Source organism: Hippocampus guttulatus, chromosome 17 (genome assembly GCF_054856545.1).
Source record: "Hippocampus guttulatus isolate MCC_2025c chromosome 17, RoL_Hgut_1.0, whole genome shotgun sequence".
NCBI lineage: Eukaryota > Metazoa > Chordata > Actinopteri > Syngnathiformes > Syngnathidae > Hippocampus > Hippocampus guttulatus.
This window is the reverse complement of record NC_141277.1, coordinates 3,655,830-3,678,453: the sequence shown is the minus strand read 5'-3', so window position 1 is coordinate 3,678,453 and position 22,624 is coordinate 3,655,830. Positions and strand designations below refer to the sequence as shown.

The following is a 22,624-nucleotide window of genomic DNA, read 5'->3' as shown; positions in this document are numbered from 1 at the left end:
GAATTTTTTGCCATCTTTTTATGTTACCCACACACAACTAGAAACACCTTTTGGGGATTGTCAAATTCTGTCTACGTAAAACTGCTCACTTATTTAAGGCAACACATAATTATTCAGATACGTTCACCTGTAATGCCAGTTACATTATGTTGCAGTAAGTGCAACTTCCCATTCTGATGTTTATCGTCACACTGTGAAAAAGCCACTCCTGGTGAGAACAAGACAACAGAAGAGTTGAAATAGGTTTCACTTTTATTGGACTGAAGCTAAATGAACCACAAAGAGCTGAGAGCGGAGGCATCTTTAAACAAAGAAATATATATACACACACACACACACATCTATATATACTTATATAGACTGTATGTCTATATGTATACACATGACTGTCACCCTTTTTATAAAAACTAAACAAGCATATACATTAAAAAAGATAAATGACAAGGAGGGTGGCGGCAATAGCAGAAAGTGGAAATAAAGTATTTTTTTTTAATGTGGTTGGTTTAGCAGCTTAACCACATTAGTCTGGGTTCTATTGCACCGGCTAAGCCTTGCTTATGTAGATGTAGAATCACATTCAAAAGTTGACGACACAGGTGACCTCAGTGATGTATAAAGTGCCCTTTAGGTTCCATGGTGTTAGAAAAAAGTTCTATTAATTTAATTTTTTGTATGAAACGTGCTGCTTAATATTCAAGAGTTTTAAATCACAGCTTGTCTCTTTGCTCTCGCTCTCACACACACACGCACGCACTCACACACACTTCATTTTTAGTGTTGATCAGTAATACTTATTAAATGTAAAGAATACATACATTTATATACTGTCAAAAAAGACCAATATACAGCATTATGAACAAGCCAGGACTATTCTTGATAGTCTCACAGGAAACTAGACCCAAATCTCCGAATCAAGAGCCAACGCAACATCCATTTTGTCGTTTTCATGTTGCTTTTCGGTGCACTTTGATATTTAGAGTGGCTATAACAGTAAAATAAAATAAAAAAAGAAGAAACATTTAATTTTTAAACATGTTTGCTATTAATCACCGTAGAAAGAAAAAAAGTCCGCCTCCTTTCATTTCAACTTCACTTTGCATGATCTTTGAGAATTGTCCAAAATAGTAAACATCAGTACAAAGACATCATATTTCCTGAAGGAATCATATCGCGGATTTAAAAAAAACAAAACAAAAAAAAAGGAAAACAAAACAACAACTGCATATGTAATAAAAAAGAAATCATCAATCGACAAAAAGGCTCGGGTGCCAACATAGGAGGGGGCATAGCAGATTTCCTGAAGTGAGATTGGCTAGTTGGATTGCTAAAGTAATCCGATGTTGGGAGCCACGTTACGGCCTTGGCTGCTGTGCTAGCTAGAATAATAAAATGTTAGTAGGTTAGTCGTAGTGCTTCCACAGGGTGTAGTGGTGATGGGATGGTATTTCATGCTCATGCATTAAATACTCTCTCTCCTCCCCGCTGGGATCACGAGGGGGCTGTGCCTTAACATAGAACCACATCCCCCCCAGCCCTCCGTTGAAAGACAGTCGGCCTGTCGACTCGCTGTACAGTTGGGTATGGCTAACGGTCCGGCGTTTGCTAACCACATGCTACGACGCCGATTTGGACGCTTTGGAGTTGTATTTCCCGTTTGTCAATTCCGATAAATCGGATGTTGCTTCGGATGTGGGGTTTTTTTTTGTCCCCCTCACGGAGGCCCCCCCCCCCCCTCTTTAGTCAACTCCTTCGAAGCCCTGCGCGTTTTCCACAGCCATAAGCAACTTCTCCCGCAGGTCCTCAAATGAGTCATAGGTGGGAAGGTCCAAACGGTTGAAACTGGAAAAAGAATATTCTGTTAAAAACATTTCATGTGTTATTGTGTGCCAGTGATGCTTTTTTGTTGTTGATGGAAAGAGGAAGTTGCCTATCGCTATCTTTCAACGTTTTCCAATTCATCTATTTATTTATTTATTTATTGCACATATGTTACATGTATCTGATTTTTATCATGCGGTGATTTCGATTTTTTTTCAAACGTGATTATTCCATAAGTGTAGAGGACAACTGTATTTTCTCTCAATTCAAACGTCAAACATTTCAAATAAATAAATAAATGGTGTAAATCTGACATACCACGTATGGGCTCTGGGCAGCTTATCCGCCGTTCCCCATTGCTCAATAGTGAACAGCTGAGGACCGTTTGAGCCTGCAACATGAACATTTTAGCACTCTTAGCATTTACAACATCACATTTAGTTGAAAACAATTCATTTTGGAGCTCTAGTTTTGCATATGGTTGCGGTCTATCAAAAAGGAGCAAGAATGGCGAACCATAAAGCTCAGCGAAGCCGTTCATGGGCACCCGCGATGTTCCCGTAACAAACTGTAGAAGTCGGATCCTCTTTTCGGCATCCATTAAGAGGACAACCTGAAGGAGGCAAATAATAATACACACTTTACACTGCACAATCAAAAGGTAACAACAGACATTGATCCAATGGCACGTGTTGGTGTCACCCCAAGGAAAAAAAAAAGGTGGCATGAGTATACATACACAGGCAAGAGACTGACCTTCCAGAACCACTGGATGACCGGGTGGTTGGGACAGTAGCCGTTCTTGTAAACTGTATGCTGTCGCCAGTCGTTGACGTCGACGTCGCCCAGGCCGCACATGAGCAACTGCACCAACAGAGCAAGGCAATCAGCTGCGAGTGTTCAAATGTTCATTTTGGTTCATAAAAGTGACATCAAATGCATACCTCCAGTTCATTTTCATCAAAGATCTTGATCAGATCTATTTGGATGAGCTCGGTGAAGCCCTGAAAACAAGAAAACGGTGATTTCCACACGTCTGGGTGGTTCGACCAGTTTGGGGTTACATTGCCCCTTAGTGGTGACGAGGCAGCGGTGCAAAAATACCTCCAGGAAGGCATTCATCTGCTTCTGCACCCGATTCACAAACCTCCACTGGATGACCAGACTGTCGGGAGACAAAGTGTGTCACAACCATAATCAACGTGTTGCCTTTACACATGAATAGTTACAGCACTGAGGATCTCACTCAATGTATTCCTTCTTGTTGTCATTGGTGACCACCATGTCCGAGCCGCTGGGCTTCAGGTCCACCTGGTATGTCTGGAGGGGAGAATAAATAAATAAAACATAAAAAAAATTAAAGATGAAAGTGCCCCTGTCCCATTGTTGATACATTAGACAGTCGTATTTAAGAAAAAAATTGCAGTGACAAAAGCAACAGTCATTCATCTTTTAATCTCACGCACGAATCATGCAACGTTGCATACCTGTCCGAAGTTGTCCTCGTCGATGCAAAACCGCAGGTCCAGCTCAGTGGGATCGTTTTCCAGGATCCACTTGAGAGAGTTGTAGTATTCACTATCCTACAAGGAAAATGGCAACACTTAAAACCGATACACCGACTCAGGGGTCTCGGGACTGCGATGGCTCACCACAGACTCCATGTCCTTCAGGGAGATCTGTTTACCCAGCATCATCTTGTAGAATGGTCGTATGAAGAAGCCTGCAGGGGGCGCAAGTGAGCTGTGTGTGAATACAAGAACCTGAGGTGTGCTTGTCAACAAGAGTTCAGACACGCACCGTCGAGTAGCTTTCCATGAAAGACGGCCATTCCCGCCACGCGTCCGATGAACTTGAAATAAGAAAGGTGGTCCTCATTGCACAGGCCAGAGTTTGGGTTGATCTGGAGGGTGTAGTTGTCTCTGCACATACGTCACACCAACAATCAATGGCTTCAGTGGACCTTTTGAGGGCCACCTCCAACAAATGCTCGACCTTTCCATCACTGAGGCTGGATTGACACGGCGTAGTTTCACTGAGAATTAATATTCCTTGCTCTTGAGCGACACAATTTGGATATGTGACACGACATCGTCAGCGGCACAAAAGGGGGCACTCACTTACCGCTACATACTGTTTCACATTTGTTTCACACTTTGAGCGGAGAAGTATTTTTATATAAATATTAACTCTGATTTTGACTTACATACTGTAGGTTAGTGATAGACTACACGAGTATTTGGATTTGGCTGTCGTAGGAACGGAACTTAGTCTTGAACAAAGAAACATATCCTCTTGTAAAATTACGGCCTTCAATTTGAGAAATCTCATGAAAGACTAAACATCCGTGGACACCCTGGTATGTAAAACTGCGCATTGATCGGGCGGGTGGTCGGTTGTAGAATTGCGTGTCGTCACTCTCTTGCTAAACAGAGCAGACAAACACAAGATCACCTGCGGTTGCTAAGGAACAGCTTGAGCACAAGGTTTTTCTTTTGTACTACTTTTAGACCCAAGAACTCAAAAGCAACAGCTCTATTGTCTACTCAAGGGCTTGATCACATGACAGTTTTGTTTGTGCTACCTTTGCTCTACATTGCAAAAAAAAAAAAAAAACAAGTAAATAAATAAATGGACGTAATTGCTGGCGCCAACAAAAGCAGACAATCAGGAACCGTCCATTATATTCCCTTGTTTTGAATATGGGAAACAGTTTGCATCAGGATGGATTTTTGAATGAGAGGAAGAGTAAGTCCAAGTGAAAGGACGTTTTAACAAGTCCCACTGGGAAACAACACCTCGGCCAAACGGAGGCGGCATTTATTTATTTATTTTTCTATTTCAAGTGGGCAGAACTATTTCTTGGACTTACGTGGCAGAGTATTCAAAGAGACCGTAGTAGGGGTTGAACATCTCCTTGGACAAGAGGAAGAACCACTCTCGGGCCACGCCCCCGTAGTCCAGGCCCTTCTCCGACTCAAACTCGATCCACAGGCGTGCTTTTAAGACGTCGGGCTTTTTGAGCGACATGATCCGACGGTACGACTCCTCAAAGATGTTGCCGCGATGGAGCTTCATCTCGAAGCGGTTGGGGATGTCAGCCTGAAATTGCACCGATTAAAAAAAGTCTGGTAAAAAACATAAAACCCAAAACATCTTTATTTTTATGGATAGTGTCACCTTTAACATTACCGCTATCTGGATATATTTTACATATGAGCAATTTAACCAAACATCCTGACAATTTCTCCAACGTCAAACAAATTTTATTTTATTGAACGGCATTAACCTAAGGTACCTTCATTGCAACATTGGCTGCACTTTAAACTGTTTTTTGTTGGGAAAGCAGTTTTGGATTACTACAACTTGAAAGACAACCAGCATCACTGAAAATAAAACTAACATTCTTCCTTGTGTCAGTTCCACTACTTTATGAATCACGTTATTGACCTTTAACATTCTCCAGCAAATGCTCACCTAAAAATGATGAACACTCAACAGTAAGACCCCATCAGCAGAAAATAACATGAAACAATGATTTGAAGTGTTGATTACGGAAAAAAAAAAAAAAACAGAACCAATACAGCCATGAATACTCAATGAGCTCCAAAGACGACGGGAGGCCTCTGCAATCAAGCATCTCCATGGAATTTTGGGAGGTTTTCCATTGCAATCATATACTTACCGGTTTCTTTAGCTTCTTCCGAAAGTAGTCATACTTTTGCTTGAACTCTCGGGAATATGGAACAGCCTGCGCAAGAGACAAAAAAAGCAGCTTCAAAACCCCACCAGCATCCTTATGAATGAATGAGTGCGGACAATTTAACAGTGGTACTCTTGCCAACATTTGGCACTGGAATCACCAAAAAACTGTATACCAAACTGTACTGCTTGGTGGAAACATGGTTCAAAGTGCCAACATGAGAGAAATGACCCTCAGGCGTAGGAATGCTAAGTGACTTAAGTGACAGACTGACAGCAGGAGGGCAAAAGTGTGGAGAGGAGTGTGTGTCAATTCCAACGCATGGAAAACATCAGCACCGAGTGGAAACTACTCACGGGTCCAGTGATAGCAGGACTCTGAAGGCGAGGGTCCTCCCACTGTGTGTTCTTTGTGTCTAGATGAGACAAAACAAACATTGGAAATTCAGAAATACATTACAAGATTAGTAAGCGCCACAAGGCCCATTGAGGGATGGAAAATATGATTCTCAAGTGTCGTCTTACTGTGGTCAATGTAGAAGGTGCGTCCATCTGTGTGAACTCGCTCTTCCCACCCGGGCTACAAAGATAAAACAAAATGGAGGATGACAAGGGTGGAAAAAACAAAACAAAAACAAGCACAACCACCATTTAAAACAGGCCATGCTCAAATAGTCATTCAAATCCGTTCTTTATTTCAGGCTTGATTGAACTCTCCCCAAAAGAAAACGTCAATAGCAAAGCTCAATCAAACACACCAAAAGACAGTTGATGTTTGCTTTTCAAATGATCGCTCCTATTTGAGTCGGGACTGCAAAGACACAACAGATACCACCACACATGACACAGAGAGGGCTCATCACCACGAGTATCACCACCGGCTTCCGGTTCATACCGTAGAGCTATCACTTAAGAGCTTAACAGTCACAGGCCACACACGCTCTCACCCAGCACCGGAGGTCAGGCAATTCAAGTCAGGATATAAAGGGGAGAGTGTTATTTATTTATTTTAATTGGTTTAATTGGGAGTGGGAAGGGGTTGGGGTGGGGGGGTCCTTAAAAAAGGCCAAGTCTACATTCTCAGCGAACACATGCAGTTCCAACGTTTGGTTTGAAGTTTGCCTCCCTGTAAAACTGCCATCCTACATATAATATGCATGCCTAACTGACATTTGTACTCTGGAAAGAATTATTCCACAAATAAATACCGTAATCTCAATATTTTTGTTTTTTGTTTTTTTCAGTGAGTCAATTTGGACGCCCACCGTCAAGGCACCACTGAACATTCGTCACCCTTCTTGCTAAAAACTGCACGGGGTGCTTTTGTCCCCTCAGTGATACAGTTACACAGACATGGCGTAATCTTAGAGGCCCCCGGGAGAGAGCCAAACGGGAGGGGTGCTGGTGCAGATGCCGTGCGAAGAAAGAAAGCTGGAGGGGGATGAAAAATTAGGAAGAGGTCAAACCCATTCATGCTGGTCAGAAGAGAGAACGAGAAATACAATGAAAACAGAGAAAAGAAAGCGTAGTGCTGTCCGCAGGCATGACGTGACCACAGCGTGGCAGACCAGACAGGTAGGTAGGCAGGCAGAGGGAGGGAGCCGACCAACCTCCTCTGGTAGGTGCTGCCAAACACACACGGCCCCGGGGGGGGGGGTTGGGGAGTGCGGAGGAAGTAGTGGACATTATTAGATCCACCCGAACAGAAGAGAGCAATAAGAGAACATACACACGCATGCGCACGCCAACCACGCACACTGTGAATAGTCACATTGTGGCGCTCCTGTAATGCTAGCTCCCTTTTCACATCAATCCCATTTCCGGACCACACACACACCCGGTGTTGCTTCTTTTCTCACAGCACTAAAAAAGGAAATGCCTTGCACAGCCTGATGGTGAGACAGCACCTTAATCACGGGCCTCGAGACATCAAACGCCGATAAAGTCATACAGTTGGAAAAAACATGACGCAACGCAAGGTTGAACAAAATCAATTTATATCATACCGAAGCTAATCTTGCTCGGTGAGGATCTACATAATTAGCTTTGTCTTTTAGTGATGCCACTACAAGACACTACCGGTGATGGCAAAGAGGACGAGGAAGTTATTGTGATGTAGCGGTTGACAAAAGCAATATACTCATGTTCTGGCGACTCAGTACAATATAGTCAAGTCAGTGAGGAGAATAATATTTAGGGACGGGCAAGTACCAAGACCAAGCATCAAGTTGGGTCGATACCTTGGAGTACAGTACAACTGTATCAAGTAGTGGTTGTATCTGTGATTTGCTGAATGCGCATGGCCAGAAGTCATGAGTATGAGTCATAGATAAGAAAGTCTGAGTCATATTTTGAATTAGAGATTTTATGAAAATAAAATATTTTGGGGACTTTTTAACAGTCTAAAATAATAATAATAAAATAATGAAAATAAAAGTACCCAATTATTTTGTGATTAGATGGTCGAGGGCTCGAAGGCAGAACTTGCGCCTCCCAGCACATTCATCGATGAGAATAATGATGAATTAACTTGATAACTGATTAATCGTTGCGCAGCTCATGTACAACTATACTTGTAAAAGATGGTTTCTAAAGACTTTGTTTGAGGTTCCATTGTAAACGTCACGAGCAACAACATGTACTTACAGGAAGCGGGCCGAGTTCACCAGGCTCCATGGAGTTCTTATTTCTCATATGGACCGGATACTTTAACCTGGGATCCTCCTAGTTTGTGGTGTGAGAGTAGGGAAGGGAGAAGGGAATGAGCAGAGAAATATTTTCGATTGTAGTTCATTCATTTTTATTTCAAGTTGAAATTTAAAAGACAAATTAAGAGAAAAGGTCATGCCGAATTGAAGAAGCAGTGTTACCCACCCAGGTGGTGGTTCTGCTGTTGTGGTCGATGAAGAAAGGCCGTCCGTTGGGGGCTATCCTCATCTCCCAGCCCGGCGGTAGGAAGCTCTGCTGGGCCTTGTGTTGAGACTTGGGTGAGCTGTAGGGCGACGGCTCCGGGGACTGAGGGTTGGAGAAGGTGTCTTTCACTGCCCGCCGCGCCTGGATGTTGTTGGCCCCCTGAATGAAAAAAATTATAAAGAGCAAGCAACAACATCAGTCCCAACAGTCCAAGATAAGACTTTTAAATACAATCGAAGCTGGTATGGTCTGTACGGACTAATTTAAGTTTAATACTCCACAAACAAGAGTATAATCATGTTCTTGAGAAGGCTTGAAGAGAATCATTCGTAGCAATAGATGAGTGTGCTGATTGAAATCAGAAATGATTCCAGTACACAACAAGAAGTTTGTGATTATTTGCAACAACAACAAGAAACAAAAATCAATTCTCACCATGCAGCAGAAGAAGAGGTTTTCTCTTTCGGCCAAATTGTGCAAATGTTATTTGGCTGTCCCATCGGGAGGGAAACCAAGTGAGCCCCCCCGGTTGAAAATATCACGCCACAGTGAGTAAAACTTTACCTAGCCAACCTCACAAAAAAATAATGAAAACAACATTTTCCCGAAAAGCTGATTTTTGTACTTACCGGACAATTAGCAATGTTAAGAATGGCTATGATTCGCTGCATTTAGCTTCCCATCACTTTTAATGAAGACAGTTAGACATTTTCACTAAAAGCTGATATTTGCACTCACAGGACAATTAGCAAGACTAACAATGGCACCGAGTGACTGCATTTGACTTCCCATCACTTTTAATGAAGAGAGTCATTGCTAAAAGTCATACTGACTTTGCCAGGCAGTTAACTTCTTGTGCTTCTATTCGTTTTTTTATAAAGCACATGAGCCACACAAAGACTAATTAGTGTTCAATCATCACGAAGGAATCCCTCATGATTACACGCCGATCTGCACTTGACATGAGAAAACGTGTTAATTAACACAACACAGTCTAATCTGAATGTTCTAATTATGTTCCTGTTTTTTTTTTCACTCTGACTTTGACAGCGCCTTTTTATCACACAAACTTTCACACACCTTAATTAAATCTCCACCAGGTCAGCTCTCTTGGTAGTTTGCCAGTCAGTGACAAAGACCCAATACCATCTTAATTGGCCACATTTCTGTGATGCATTTACCATCGCAAGGCAAGATTCAATCGAAATAGCAAGTGTTCCTTTGACCACCTCAAGAGTACAGAAAAAATAAACGCTGCCTTTGATTTACTGGCAAACGCATTCTCCAGAGCGAAGATTGTTATTACACAACAGTGGAAGTGAGGAGAACTAGTTTAAGCAGGGGACACACAACCTTGAAAAACTAAGATAACTGAATAAAAGAGGTGAGGATTATGGGTCATTTTATTAGACAAAGGGTGGAGAACCTTGATTTTCTAATTTAATTCTTCGATATGATGCTACAGTTGATGACTTGCTTGTTATTATATAATATGAACATTAAAACAGTTCCTCTTAGGTTATGCATTCGGCAACATATGGCCCGCAGGCTGCAGATTCCCCACCCCTGTTCTAAAGGGGTTGCGGTGGACTGGGATGGGGGACTACATCTCACCTCCAAGGGGGTAGAGAGGGTGACAGTGGGGGAGCTGAGGCTACGTGGTCGTCTGACTTGGGGCTCATGGAGGTGGTTGTTGGAGGCATTAGAGGAGGCATTGGAAGAGGGGGAGGGGGCAGGTGTCAGGGCAGAGGTCGCTCCCGACGGTGACGCCGCGCCCGCTGAGGTGCTGGGTCCATCTTCAGTCAGCTGCCGGGGAGAAAAGCACTTTTGAGGTTAAGACGGGTTGGAAACTAACGTGACACATGCCGCTTTCCCACTCAACGGTCGAGTGCGGCAGGAAACTGCAAAAAAACAGATGCACAGACACAAACAATACCACCAGGATAAAGAGAGATATTAGACATCCATCGCTGACGAGACTCGACAGAAAACCATGGGGGAAAGAAACGCAGGAATGAGAAGACACGGCTCTGATCGGGAGTGTCAGAAAACACTTGACAAGAGAAGACCCAGAGGTGTGCACATGAAGAAAAAAAAAGAAACAGGCTGCACACAAGGCTGAGAACAAGAGGATAAAGAGAATCAAGGCCATGACGATGTCGACGAAAGTTCAGCTCCCGCCTCCTTGACCTGCTGTACCTGCACAATTGGCCTAGTCCAGGTAGTGGTGCGGTTGTTATGGTTGACGTAATAAGTTCTCGCCTTGCCGTCCTTCCGCTCCTCCCATCCAGGGGGTAGGCCCGGGGTGGTCAGGTTGAACACGGCCGCTGTGGGAGACTGGCCCCGCCCGGCGTGGAGAGAGAGCAAAAATAAACGTGTCAGAGAAGATTGGAAGGTGAGGCCTCCAGGAGGGAAATGTAATCTGTTCGAATAGCAACGCAGAGGCACGGAAGGGACAGCCCTATGTCAGTTGAGGGGTACTGCAAAATATCATGATGGTGGTCACTTTTGACATCTACAGTTTTTTATGTTTCATTCCATTTGTTTGGAGATAAATGCTTTTTGAACAGACAGCAATGAGCCAGTGTTTCATCCAACCATCATTATGGAATTTCGGGTATTGAAAAAAAATATTTCAAAAAAGACTATGCATGCACAAAGTGTACATTGTTTTGGTAAGTTACACAGATCTTGTGATCTACACATAGTTTTTTCCCCTGACAATTGCATAATATGATGTCCTACTACTACAATTCCCACCCCTACAATATGCTGACCGTAAAAATGTCCATGGTAAAGACAGGAACAACACAAGAAAAAAAAATTCATAAATACATTATCTGTAGTCAGTGGGCAGATGCACAAATAAACTGACATACAAAAAACAAGAGACAACATTACTACAATGCAACAGTTTCAGCGTGGCCTTCTTTTCGTGTATACGGTATTTGAGTCAAAGTCGAGGCAAATATTTTTCACGTTGTTTCTAAAGACTGTCCGAGATGGAATGCTTATCTGAAAGTATGAAATAAAAGGTGCAGAGTTTGTATTGTACATAAACTGAGACATTACCGTGGTATCCTCACCACCTGAGACAGTTTGAGCTCTGGTTCTTCTGGAATGGGAACGCTGCTGGTGGCAGACAACAGTATTGTCAGGAGGGGGCATTAATAAAGTGGGCAAAGGAGGGTCTTTATGGTGGGGGCAGTGTATTTGAGGAGACACTGAAGAGACAAAGGGTGGCGACAGAAAGTGATTGTGCTTGGGAAGGGATCTGACTTTTTGGGTAAGGGAGAAAAATAAATAGTTGAGGGAATTTTGGATATTGATTGTGAAGTGGATCAAAGGTACTGCAGTTGTGATTGGTTGATTCCGATTATGGAAAGAAAGGGTACAGAGAAAAACAACATTTACAAGTATGTCACAATTTATGTCAAGTGAAAGTGAAGTTAAAAAAAAAAAAAGAACATCACTGGAAAAATTGAGGTGTTTCTTTTCCTATTTGTGATTGCGGAATTAGGTGCGGAAATACGCTCTAGAGGTATCATCGACTGTATTTCATGCAGGGTCATTTTACAGCAGTGTTAGCGAGATGTACTGTACATGTTTGTATATTTCAACGTTTTTTCCCCCCAAAATTACTCTATTATACATGTGCAGCAAATGCCTACTAAACCTGAACAACATTGCAGTGGTGGTAGCCCGGCTGAGGATAGCAAATATCTGCCTGATTACACCACCCACTAATGGCTCGTCATTGTTGCTGACATCAGCACTTGTAGTACTCCTTTGTTTAACAGCTCTGTGACTCAGCTGTGCGACAGCTTCAAAAATCATGTGACTGTCGGATTTGGAGCCTGTGACTCATGACTTAGATCATGTCAGAGTTTCAAATTGGAATGGTCAGAGTGGTGAAGATGAAGTATTTCCTTCAAAGTCAGCAATAAAGACAGGAAGGAAGCGGTAAGGTAATCCTAGTGAGGCAAGAAGGAAGAATGGTACAATAAGAGGGAAAAGTGAAGAGTTAGCAGGTGAAAGTGGGATTCATGTGTTGTTCACCCACAGCACCGACAATGGAGATGTGAAGGAAAAGCCTAAAGAAAAAAAAAAGCCCTCAGGGGACAATGAGAGTGCTCAACAGTCACGGAACACAGAAAGGGAGGAAGTGGCACAAGAGAGGCGCCGGGACGGACGGAAATGCGAGCGTTGGGAAATATTTACCGCAAGAGGAGGAGGTTGGGCCTGATCGCTAACGCCATCAGTCATACTGGAGGAGCGCAGTCGGTTTGATAGCTGGGTCTGTCGAGATGAAGACATTTGAAAATCTTTCACAAGTAGCTACAAGAAGCAGTTTACTCCTGTTTGCCGCAGGGGGGTTCCAGACTCACTCTTGAGTGACAGTGTTTATGTTTTATTGTTTTCCCAGTTATCAATAAATGTAAAAAAAATGCACAGGTGACATTTTCCAATGTGTAAGGGCCTTATAAGTAAGTACACCGTGAAAACCCACAGAAAACGAAAAAAACCCCGATATATCGGGAGATGTGAATGATGAACTGAAAATATGTCGAAGGAACACTCCTCATGGGAAACGGCTCATTTTTTTGGAAAAAGTCAGTGAAAAAGCTAAACACCTAACTGAGAAGTTTTTGACCCACTGCCATTCAACTTTAAAGATAGCCCTTTAAAAAAATAACGTGAGGTGGTTTGAGTTCTCACCAGAACAGAGCTGGGCCCAGGCACTTCGCCATTGGTGTCGGGGGTGAAAGACAGCCTCAGGCTCAAATCGTCAGAGAACTCCTGGGGGACGGGCGTCGGCGGGGGCTGTGGGGTCATCATGGATGACGTGCCCGGATGGGACTGGGCCAGGCTGTCATTAGGTTCTTCCTCTGTAATTAGCTCCCAGGACTACAGGCGGAAAGTAAGAGATTCAAGCATAACAGAAGAAATAATAACACTACTGATTAGAATGACTTTTAAGATTATGGGATGAACTCAAATTAAAATGTGAATTTTAGGTACACTTTCCAATTGAATGAATTTAGGGACATTTAGCTCCTGGTGGGAGGATTTTTGATGCAAAAAGCAAAAGAAAAACATGTCCAGAGTTGGCTGAACCGATGTCGTGTGAGGTTCACAGATGCCTTCAGTGATGTGATGCATGAGCAGCAGTTAAAACTGTGAATTTCAATTCTCACTTTTGTTGCTGATGGTGTCCCTCTAATACGTTCTCATTTCTGTGCTTGTGTGTGTAGAATCCGTTCTCACATTGTCAATAACATCCCGCGGCTCCATGTGCTCGTTCTCCAGGTCCTCGCTGATGTGGCGTCTTGAACGGAACACACGATGTGCCTCCTGGTGGATCTGACGCTGGCGATTGTCACTCTCAGTTTCTGAAATCACGTCCCTTAACATGGGATTGAAAGTTAATTTTAAAAAAAATCATGCTGGTGAAGGTTACGCAAAGCACACATGAAGAAGGAGAGGAAGAGTACATGTTGGAGGGCCGTTTCCACTGCGTGGAGCGATTGTTGTGGTTGACATAGTAGGTGCGTCCAAGGTTGTCCACCTTCTCTTCCCAGCCTGGCGGCAATGGTGGCAACAGCTGTTGGGGTCGCTGCGAACCTGAATCCGCAGGCTCATCCCATCCCTGAAATGAAATAGTCATTCATTTTTGGACATATGGCAAAATGGACTCGGTCAAATTTATGAACCTCACGGAGACCAATTTCTGGTAGTTGAAAAACTTAAATGGATGGAATATCAAATGACGCTAAAGCTACTAGCTCATAAAACATTGAGAGCTCAGTTGAGAGCCCAGAATGCTGATTTTAATCTTTTTGCTTCGTGGAGGGGAATCCCCTAGCTTAAATATCAATTTGCAAGGATGACTGCGTTAAAGCCAAGTCAATAATAACAATAAATAAACTCCATGCCTGAGTTTACCTCTGCCTCCTCCCTCATGTCCCCAGCTTCCTCTTCATGTCCTCCTTGTTTGGGCAGATAGGCCATCTTCAGACGCAGGTAACCCTTCACTCTAGATTTGTGACTTGTATATAACAATAAACAGGAATAAGTAGATAAGATAAAATGGCCTATCAATTAGAATAAGGTGAACAGCATGTTCCAAAAAAACCCCCAAAACAAATCAATAAACCCATCACATCTATTTTCACCCCTTTGTTGACACATTCTGTTTGTTGTCTCATCCGGATGATACCAACCTCCTGGGTCGTAACAGGAAGTCCTTAAATGTGTAGGGGCGCTCCAAAGCAGGGTCCTCCGTCTGCAAATCGGGAGTATTTTTTAATTTTATTTGTTTCTTTTGGGATGGGCATAATAATCAAGAGTCGCGGCTCTGGATTACGTGGCTCTGAGCGTCACACTGGAATGAGGTCGTGTAATGCCTCTCTGGTTACACATTGGAAAAACAGAAACGCTACTTTGCGATTCTCAGCAGTCTGCCAAACGGCTTTCAGTCGATGCAAATACTCTGCAACTTTTCAGAGGTGTGACAAAGAAATGATGCATACATTTAACACCCGTGCCTTGTGAATGAGTGTGTCGGTTTAAATGGAAAATCCACATACAGTCTTGTTAAAATATGATCCTATCCTAAAATGAATCCAAATTAAGAGTTTATTTTAGATCCAATGGAATCAAATGTAGTCAGATTAAATTTCACAGCGGTATAAACATATGAGGATTGAACAGATTACGACTATACGGGAAAAATAAAGATGGGCATCAATAGATAAATCAAAGATTAAGAATTAGCATTGCAGATTTAATTAATCAATTGATCATCCCTTGTAAAGTGACAAAAAATAATAATAACCAACCGAAACCAACCACATTCACATATGCAAACTTTAAATATTCTCTGATCTCTGTGCGTGTGTGTACACATTAAAACCCGCTGTGTCTCTGGTTTTAGAACCAGTTATATCACCAAAGTCTGCATTTTCCCACTGAGATGATGTAAATTCGACTGAGGTGTTTTTTTTCCCATGCGGTCCAAGTCAGGGACAGTCGCCGTATTGTTTACATTCTAGACATCTCCCTGTCTTGCCAAACAGGGAGCACCGCTCGACTATTAAAGCAACAACAAGAAGCTACTTGCGTGAGCAATTTCCTAACACCAGAGACACTCCCGGCTCAACAGAAGCAGAACTGAATGAAAAAGATAAAGAGTACCTGAGCATCTAACAAAGGTCTAACGGCCCCAATCTGATGTAATGCCCCAATCCTGTGATTTGAATTTTTGTCTATTTTAACATGTACCTTTAAGGTGAGCCCGAAAACAACTCATGTGCAAAAGGTGTCAACACAGGGCAGCAACAACATTATGGTCAATAATACCTGGGAAAGTTGGGAGAGCTAGCAGACAATGGACTGGACGTACGTATACGTATATATATAGTATACCAAGGTTGAAGGAAATTTTGAGGAGGAAGGGGAACCAAATGGTTTTGCTGTTAACACTGCACTGATGCATAATTAGCTAAATTGTGTGACTTGAACGGTGTAGTGCAAATACAGCTAAAGAGAAACACACACAGAACTCACCGGCAAATGACTAAGAGGAACGTCCACTTGTCCCAAGAAATCATCTCTGGTCTAGAAAAAGAACAAAAAGAAGGTCAGGAGGAACAGCAACTTTTTGAGGTCTAACAACAATTCCAACAAGGGAAGAGAAAGGAAAACCACAGTGAGTGTTGAGGTTTTGCGAGATTGCCAAGGAGATTGAAAACAAAAAACAAAACACAGCAACAATTTGCCAAAGAGAAAGTTATTGATTGCAAGGATCTCCCAAAATAACCTCTGGCTCTTTTTTATGAGCATCTGCTATCGATGCAAAACAGCAAATTTGCTTGGAAAAACATCTATGTAGGCCTTTGGTATCAGAAACCCCATAAACCCAGAGAGGAACATCCAACTGCAACACGGAAGCCGCATTAGCCAGACAGAGGAAGAAGAGGGTTGTTGCCATGACAACACCAGGAATAAAACCAGGGAAGAAGGCTTGAGGCAAATAAAAGGAAACCTGTAGATTTGTCCATCCCTTTGCTGTAATTAACGCAGACTGGAAAGAGGGGAAGAAAAGGGGGGAGGAAATGATGGCGAATGATTGCGCTGCACAACAGTTGCCCCTTCAAAGATTACCTGTCCGATGTGGAAAAGCCCATTCTTGGTAGAGGCCTGTATGTGGGACATAACTGATTTAGATGGCAGACGTCACAGACATGCGTGTGAAGAGATCGATTTTGGAGCATCGAAGCGCATTGAAAGTTTCGCCGCTCGATAGTCAACCTTTGTAGTACTATTCAAACTTCAGGAGGTAAACGGGTGGCGAGTGCCGTATTTGTTGTCGGACTCATTTATGCTCAACCGAGGTATAAAAATAAATGCCTGCTTTTAAAATGGTGTGAAGTCAACCCAAATTATCCCGAGATAAAAAGAAAAGGATTTCTCATGGAGGTTACATTTGAGGCTGAGAAGCAGACGGCAGGTGGTCTGTCACAACATTTACCAAAACGCTTTCTGCTGGCACTGCAACCCCGTGGTCCGTATTCTTTATGGTTCCAGCACCTACACCTTCATTCTGGCAGATAATCGCGTCCGAGCGGGCCCCGAGTACTGCCTGAAATTGTTGAGAGGGAAGAGTGGGCAGGCGTACCCAGCCTTATCATCCTCCTCGAGTGTGGCATAACGTTCTTAACAGACCAGGAATCCAATGGTGAAAGGTGAGTCACACGGCAATGCTTGTTGGCTATGATAGCATAAATACGTCAACAACAGATGAGTGACTCTCACACATCTAAACACACAAACGTTTGAGCAGTTTTTCAGATGTGGAAAAGAAAAAAGCCACAGTATCACAGTATCTGCTTTCATTTCCTAAACCAAATGGAAAATCTACTAAGTGACTGCCAAACTCCCCAAACGGTGACTCATAAACCCCATCTTAACTAGAAGTAATGTGTCACGTGTCCGTTCTGTCATTCACCTCACACTTTGTTTTGAAAAGCAACCTATGAATAAAACTTAAGTGAATAATGCTTTCAGCGCTGCCGGGGTGGCTGGATTTAACGTCAACACGGCCATCCCTCGAGCTTGCTCGAAAAGTAACACATTAAAACTGGGCGTTTCGTGACGTCAATAAACAGCCCGCACAACGGCACCCTGGGGAGACGCGGCTGTTTTTTGTGTCCTTTAACGCAGGAGAGCATTTTAAGCTGCGGGTATGTGTATGTGGTGGGCTATAATTGCAGAGTCATCAAAGGGTCACAGTTGAGCCATGCAGCTGCCTCCCTGGGCCAGGTTACACTCAGGGTTGGGAGGGTGTCGCCAATGATCAACAGCATGAGGGATGGGGGCCAAAAGGGGCAGCCAGCATATGGAGTGTTATGGACTAGGACACGTCGATCAGCCTTTCCCAAACATCCCGATACTGTTTGTCCCACCCCCCGCTTCTTTTGCGAGTGGGCTTTTTTTCCCCCCAGTTACGAGAAAGGAAAAAAAAGTGCAGAGAAAATGCTCTCTTTTTATTCTGTGAAAAGAAATGCTGACGGGTAATTATTCTACCAGACCATCATTCCATTACTTTGGAGACGGCCAACAAAATGGGAGTCCAATTTCCTTGATGCCGTTGATTTCAGAACACTGTTGGATGCACTTGTTGATCGCACCACCGGGAAATATTAGTCCATGACAAATATCTTTTTGAGATATTCATTACTTTGGTCTAAAAGCACCACGTTTCACCTGAATCGCTCAACAGCAGGTCCTCGAAAAAAAAATTGCTCTTTATTTTTCAGTTGGCAAATATTTTATGATCCATCTTTTACTCAACGTGTGCAAATTTTAGGGAAGCCTCTTTTCTATTCCTTTATGAATGTGGACAATACTTTTCCGAGCAAATGGGAAATCCACAGTTACCGGATTCTAAATTACAGAAACATACCTTTCACAGAATCATCCAGTAAGCCCAAAAATGTGCACCTGGGGTTTCAGGTGCAACTTGTAGTCCATAGCTGTAAGATTCTGGGAAACCGGGCAGTTGTTAACAGAGTTCTTTGTGAATGGCCACCAAAGAAAGAGAGTGGTCCCGGCAGGGAATGGTGGGCATTCTGAACTTGGCACACACAAACACATGCGGGCTTTCGGGGTCTTTAAAATGGCCCACTTGGGGATTTGGGGAAGACCTGCCATAGCTGTCTATTTGAGGACTGTTGGAGGAGAAATTAACTGCCCCGGCCGGCGTGGCAGCATTTACTAGTGACAGCAATATGGTTTAAAAGTTGGAACGTTGCTTGACAATATTACCTGAACAAAAATAACAATGAACTGACAGCTTTTTTTTTTTATCTCAATTGTCCTATCCAACATCCTATCGCCATGAAAGCAGATAATAAAATCCAGCAGCATACTAGCGGAGAGCCGGAGAAGACAGACGGCCTGCCTGCTCTCCAAATCACCAAGCACACTTGAGGCGGTCTAAAGATAGAAACAACCAAGGAACACCGGTCTAGGTGGAGGTTACAAGCAAGTTTCAAGATCTCGGAAAATCCAACAACTGTGTCCAGAGAAATTAACCATCCACTCATTAGTGCTGGCTGAACTGGGCAATGTGCATGAAATTTCCAACTCTCTTGCAGCCGTCAAGTGTAAAAAAAAATGTGTGCTGGCTCCCAAGATTGTCATCGCCATCCGTCTGCACCACGCAGCTCTCTCCTCATCTTAGTTGGTCGGGATAAATCAAAGCGAAACACCAGCTGCTTCCCATACTACACGGAAAATAATAAATTCATCCCCCAAGATTTGCGCACCGCATGAAAAAAATTCAACGCAATTTTTCAATGAGTCCAAAGTCAAACTAGATGCATCGTCTATGCATATTCAAAATACATTCAAGTTATATTTGGTAGCCAACATTTACTATGCGTAAACCTCAACACCAAAAACCAAACGTTGTCATTTTGTAGTAACAATCAACAGATTTCCCAGTATTGTTTACCTTGGAATTAGTTGTTGAGTCATTGCCAAGGATCACATCCTGATCTCCAGCTCCACCTGAGTTGAAGTAAATCTTGAGATGGGGCTGCCTTGGCGGGGGATCTCCACTGATTGTAAAAGTACAACCATTGGATTGTGTGTCCTTTCTCAGATTTTCCTCGATTGGTTGATTATCCTGCCCAGCTGTCTGGCTATCTGTTACGTTGTTGGGTGCGTTCTCCACCAAAAGTGGAGACGAACCTCTTTGCAGTCTAATTCTGGGGTAACGGACAATACGGCCACTGCTTGACCTTACAAGATCTACGTTGGTGTGCTTCTCCTGGGGTGAATCCGATTGATTCCTGCACTGGTTCAGATCTTGGTTCTGGTTTTGCTGGAGCTGAAACACAAGACGTTGTGGTCCACTATTCGAAGCAGGGGACTGCTGCTGCATAGTCCATCCAGAACTACCATAAGGTAAAATTCGAAGATGGCGTATGTCGGAACCATCGGTTGAGTTCCTCCGAATACGAATGCCACCGACACTGATACCTTGTTGTCCTCGGTTGTACACATTATGACCGTTTGAACCAATGCTGAAGACCCTGCGCTTTGGAAAGTTTGGCTCTGTCACAAATATTTGCGAGTTAGAAAGATCTGGGCTGCAGTAAGGAGGAGGCGGTTGTCGCGGAACGTCTGCTTGATCCGACGCTTCGGTGTATGTAGGCGCCGGTCCCGGAGGAGTATAGCAGGGTGGCGGGACATCATCAGCGTGGCCACTGGAATCCTCATTACTAAAACCATCAGAGCGCTGAAGTGAGATGAGCATGGAGGAGCTTTTTGTGGGCCGCGGCTCGGCATAGGCTGCAAGTTGGGGTATGAACATCGAAGAACTGCGTTTGAGCAGCGGTTCAGGACGCGAACCAAACGCCCGTGGCGGAACTGGCAGCTCCACGGCCTCCTGAGAAGGTGGTTGAGTGTTGAGCGCCGTGGCGACATCAGTGTCTCCATTCTGTTCGTCTGCCTCTCCTTCCAGTATCTCCGGGGCGGTGTTGCTGCGGTTGGAGCCAAAATACAGACGCAGACGTGCCATTTCTTACGTCCCGTCCGACAGCCTCGGTTCCCTCCAAAGGGCTGTGCGGTTGTCCCGTCCTCCAAGAGTCGCGCACGTCGTTCTTTTGGCCGGCCAGAGGACTGATCCCCGTTTTTCCTCCTCTCACTCTAGCCCCGCTCCCATTAGGTCCCACCCACCTCGAGTCCCTTCCACAACTTTCCTTCCAGAAGTAAATATGACAGGAGGGGAGCGGGGGGAGAACATCACACCGCAAAAACAAGAGCCGCAAACCAAACGACACTTGAAGGGGGGGATGGAAAAGAATGAGTAAAAAAGGGTCTGTGTTCCCCAGGTTCTCAGCACTACCAAGCACTGGCGACAGACAGCAGAAATAGCCTGAGCCTAGTGACAGCCAGCATTCCTGACATGATCGGATAAGGACGGCGGGCGCTTCTGGTTTCCAGGGTGATAGCGGGGTTGCCTGTCAGTCACGTGACTACAAATGACCCCCGCCCCCCAGTCAACATGAGTCATTACGATGCAATGCTACCCCCAAGTGCCAGCTGGGTAGCGGGTTACCCAAGAAGTGACACGCTAACCCGGTCACACAGTGATCTTTTCTTATTTTCTGGACCGCCCACTAACACTATTAAAATGACAACCAGGTTACGAAAACAACAACAGCATTTATGCCTCTGATTTATGGTGGCTTGGGGAAGAGGAGGCAAGGTACTGTATGGCTCAAAATAAACTGAGAAAGGCAGCAGGACAGTGAGAAGCAAACAATCTGAGAGATCTGACAGTTAGAAGAGGAACCGATGCGGTGAGGCAGATTTTCTCGGCTTCTCCGATTCTCAAGGCTTCTCAAGTTACAGCAAATCTTTTGATGCTATTTTGGTCCAAAATGCTGAAATCAGGTGTGCATGTCTCAGCACTGCCAACTGATAACCAGCAACAATGGTGTATCTGCAAAAGCAATTGGAGGATTGAAGCTACTTTGCCCTTAGAGTAAAATTGAGAGGGGTGAGGTTTTCTGGCACGAAGGCAAAGAATCGACAGGGCTGCTTTGTCACTGTGGATAAAAATCTGCTTGATCGTTTTGGCCAGTGCTTCAGCCCAAAGTGTGTGAGCATTTCAAAAAAGGAAAGCAGACAACCAAGACAGCGACAGTGAGGGGAACCCCCCCCAAAAAAACCAAGTTCCAACTTGTGGGCCAAAGAGCATCATGAGATGGGAAATACTGAGGCAGAGAAACAGAGGGGAAGAGTGTCAAGCATAGCAAGACACTCTCCACCGTGTTGGGCACTGTCAATACATGTTTGTGTGCGAGAAATGTTCACACAGAACGTGGATAAAAGAAATGCCACAAAGCCGAACTTGGTGATGACCAGTCTAGTTCAAACAAAATACAACACAATTGCAAAGACATCCTTCAAAATAAAGTGCAGTGGTGTTTGGGGAAAGGCCCTTGCATGCACCATGAGATGGAAAAGCCCTCCTCAGACATATAAGGAGCGAAAGAGTCTGGAGGCTGCCTCAGCGCCACTTTCATGTGTCATCCACTGCCACTGCAACACAACACTTGCGTTGGGGAAAATACGACCTGCCCTTTTCTTGAAAGGCTACGTGCCAGCAACACCAACATGACGTTCACGGCGCAATACTGATAGATAGACGCATGGATTATAAACGCAAGATTTATATGACCCTGCAAAGACCACGTCAGTATTTGATGTTCATCAGCTCACCAAAAAAAAAAATCTCTGCAAGGCCTTATAAGAAGGGCTTATCCAGTCAGAGCCATGAATTGTATCCTGGGAAGCATCCACTAATGGTTGTACCAAACATCATTGGAATGACCTTCGTCGAGCTAAAGTTACAGAGAAATCATCACAAAAGTCCAACACCTGCTTCACGGAGAGTCTTTCTATAGAAACCCACTTGGCTTATCTCTATCTCGTGTCAAGATTGCTTCGAAATCAAAGCTAATGAACAGATGTGAAATAGCGGATTCATCACCAAGACCCATTTTTAATTGCTGTAACCCCTTGACATTTTATGCAGCCTTTATGGTGATCACATACTCAGCTTCACAAGTCAAACAAACATGCACAGGAGTGACATTGTTACTGCGCAACC

At 43.8% G+C, this 22,624-nt stretch overlaps 1 protein-coding gene across 5 annotated transcripts; it reads right to left on the bottom strand.

The window, feature by feature from the left end:
* Window positions 1-234: 234 nt before the first annotated feature.
* LOC147191533 (E3 ubiquitin-protein ligase NEDD4-like) lies at window positions 235-22,577 on the bottom strand. 5 transcript variants are annotated; one of them, XM_086134317.1, is made up of 28 exons: window positions 19,454-22,577; window positions 16,600-16,635; window positions 16,003-16,053; window positions 14,658-14,719; window positions 14,380-14,482; window positions 13,929-14,083; window positions 13,702-13,840; window positions 13,153-13,341; window positions 12,655-12,732; window positions 11,506-11,565; window positions 10,633-10,770; window positions 10,048-10,239; window positions 8,395-8,592; window positions 8,167-8,244; window positions 6,046-6,100; window positions 5,878-5,936; window positions 5,504-5,569; window positions 4,691-4,920; window positions 3,619-3,740; window positions 3,471-3,541; window positions 3,306-3,401; window positions 3,065-3,138; window positions 2,923-2,983; window positions 2,763-2,822; window positions 2,575-2,682; window positions 2,335-2,431; window positions 2,137-2,209; window positions 235-1,839 (listed from the first exon to the last, which is right to left on the bottom strand). In XM_086134317.1, exons 1-28 carry the CDS (start codon window positions 20,522-20,524, stop codon window positions 1,737-1,739), a joined length of 3,825 nt encoding a protein of 1,274 aa, XP_085990443.1. In that variant the 5' UTR covers window positions 20,525-22,577; the 3' UTR covers window positions 235-1,736. The 5 variants fall into 5 exon arrangements, with proteins under 5 accessions (XP_085990443.1, XP_085990439.1, XP_085990440.1 ...); XM_086134313.1 differs by lacking the exon at window positions 16,600-16,635; XM_086134314.1 differs by lacking the exon at window positions 16,600-16,635 and having other exon boundaries at window positions 11,506-11,562.
* Between the last annotated feature and the right edge of the window lie 47 nt (window positions 22,578-22,624).

Excerpts from the sequence above, each read along its gene's own strand:
- LOC147191533 (XM_086134317.1), bottom strand. The coding sequence starts at position 20,524 with ATGGCACGTCTGCGTCTGTATTTTGGCTCCAACCGCAGCAACACCGCC. Across the intron at positions 5,570-5,877 it reads GTCCTGCTATCACTGGACCC|GCTGTTCCATATTCCCGAGA; the intron begins GTGAGTAGTTTC and ends TCTCTTGCGCAG. Across the intron at positions 3,741-4,690 it reads CTCTTTGAATACTCTGCCAC|AGACAACTACACCCTCCAGA; the intron begins GTAAGTCCAAGA and ends ACGTATGTGCAG.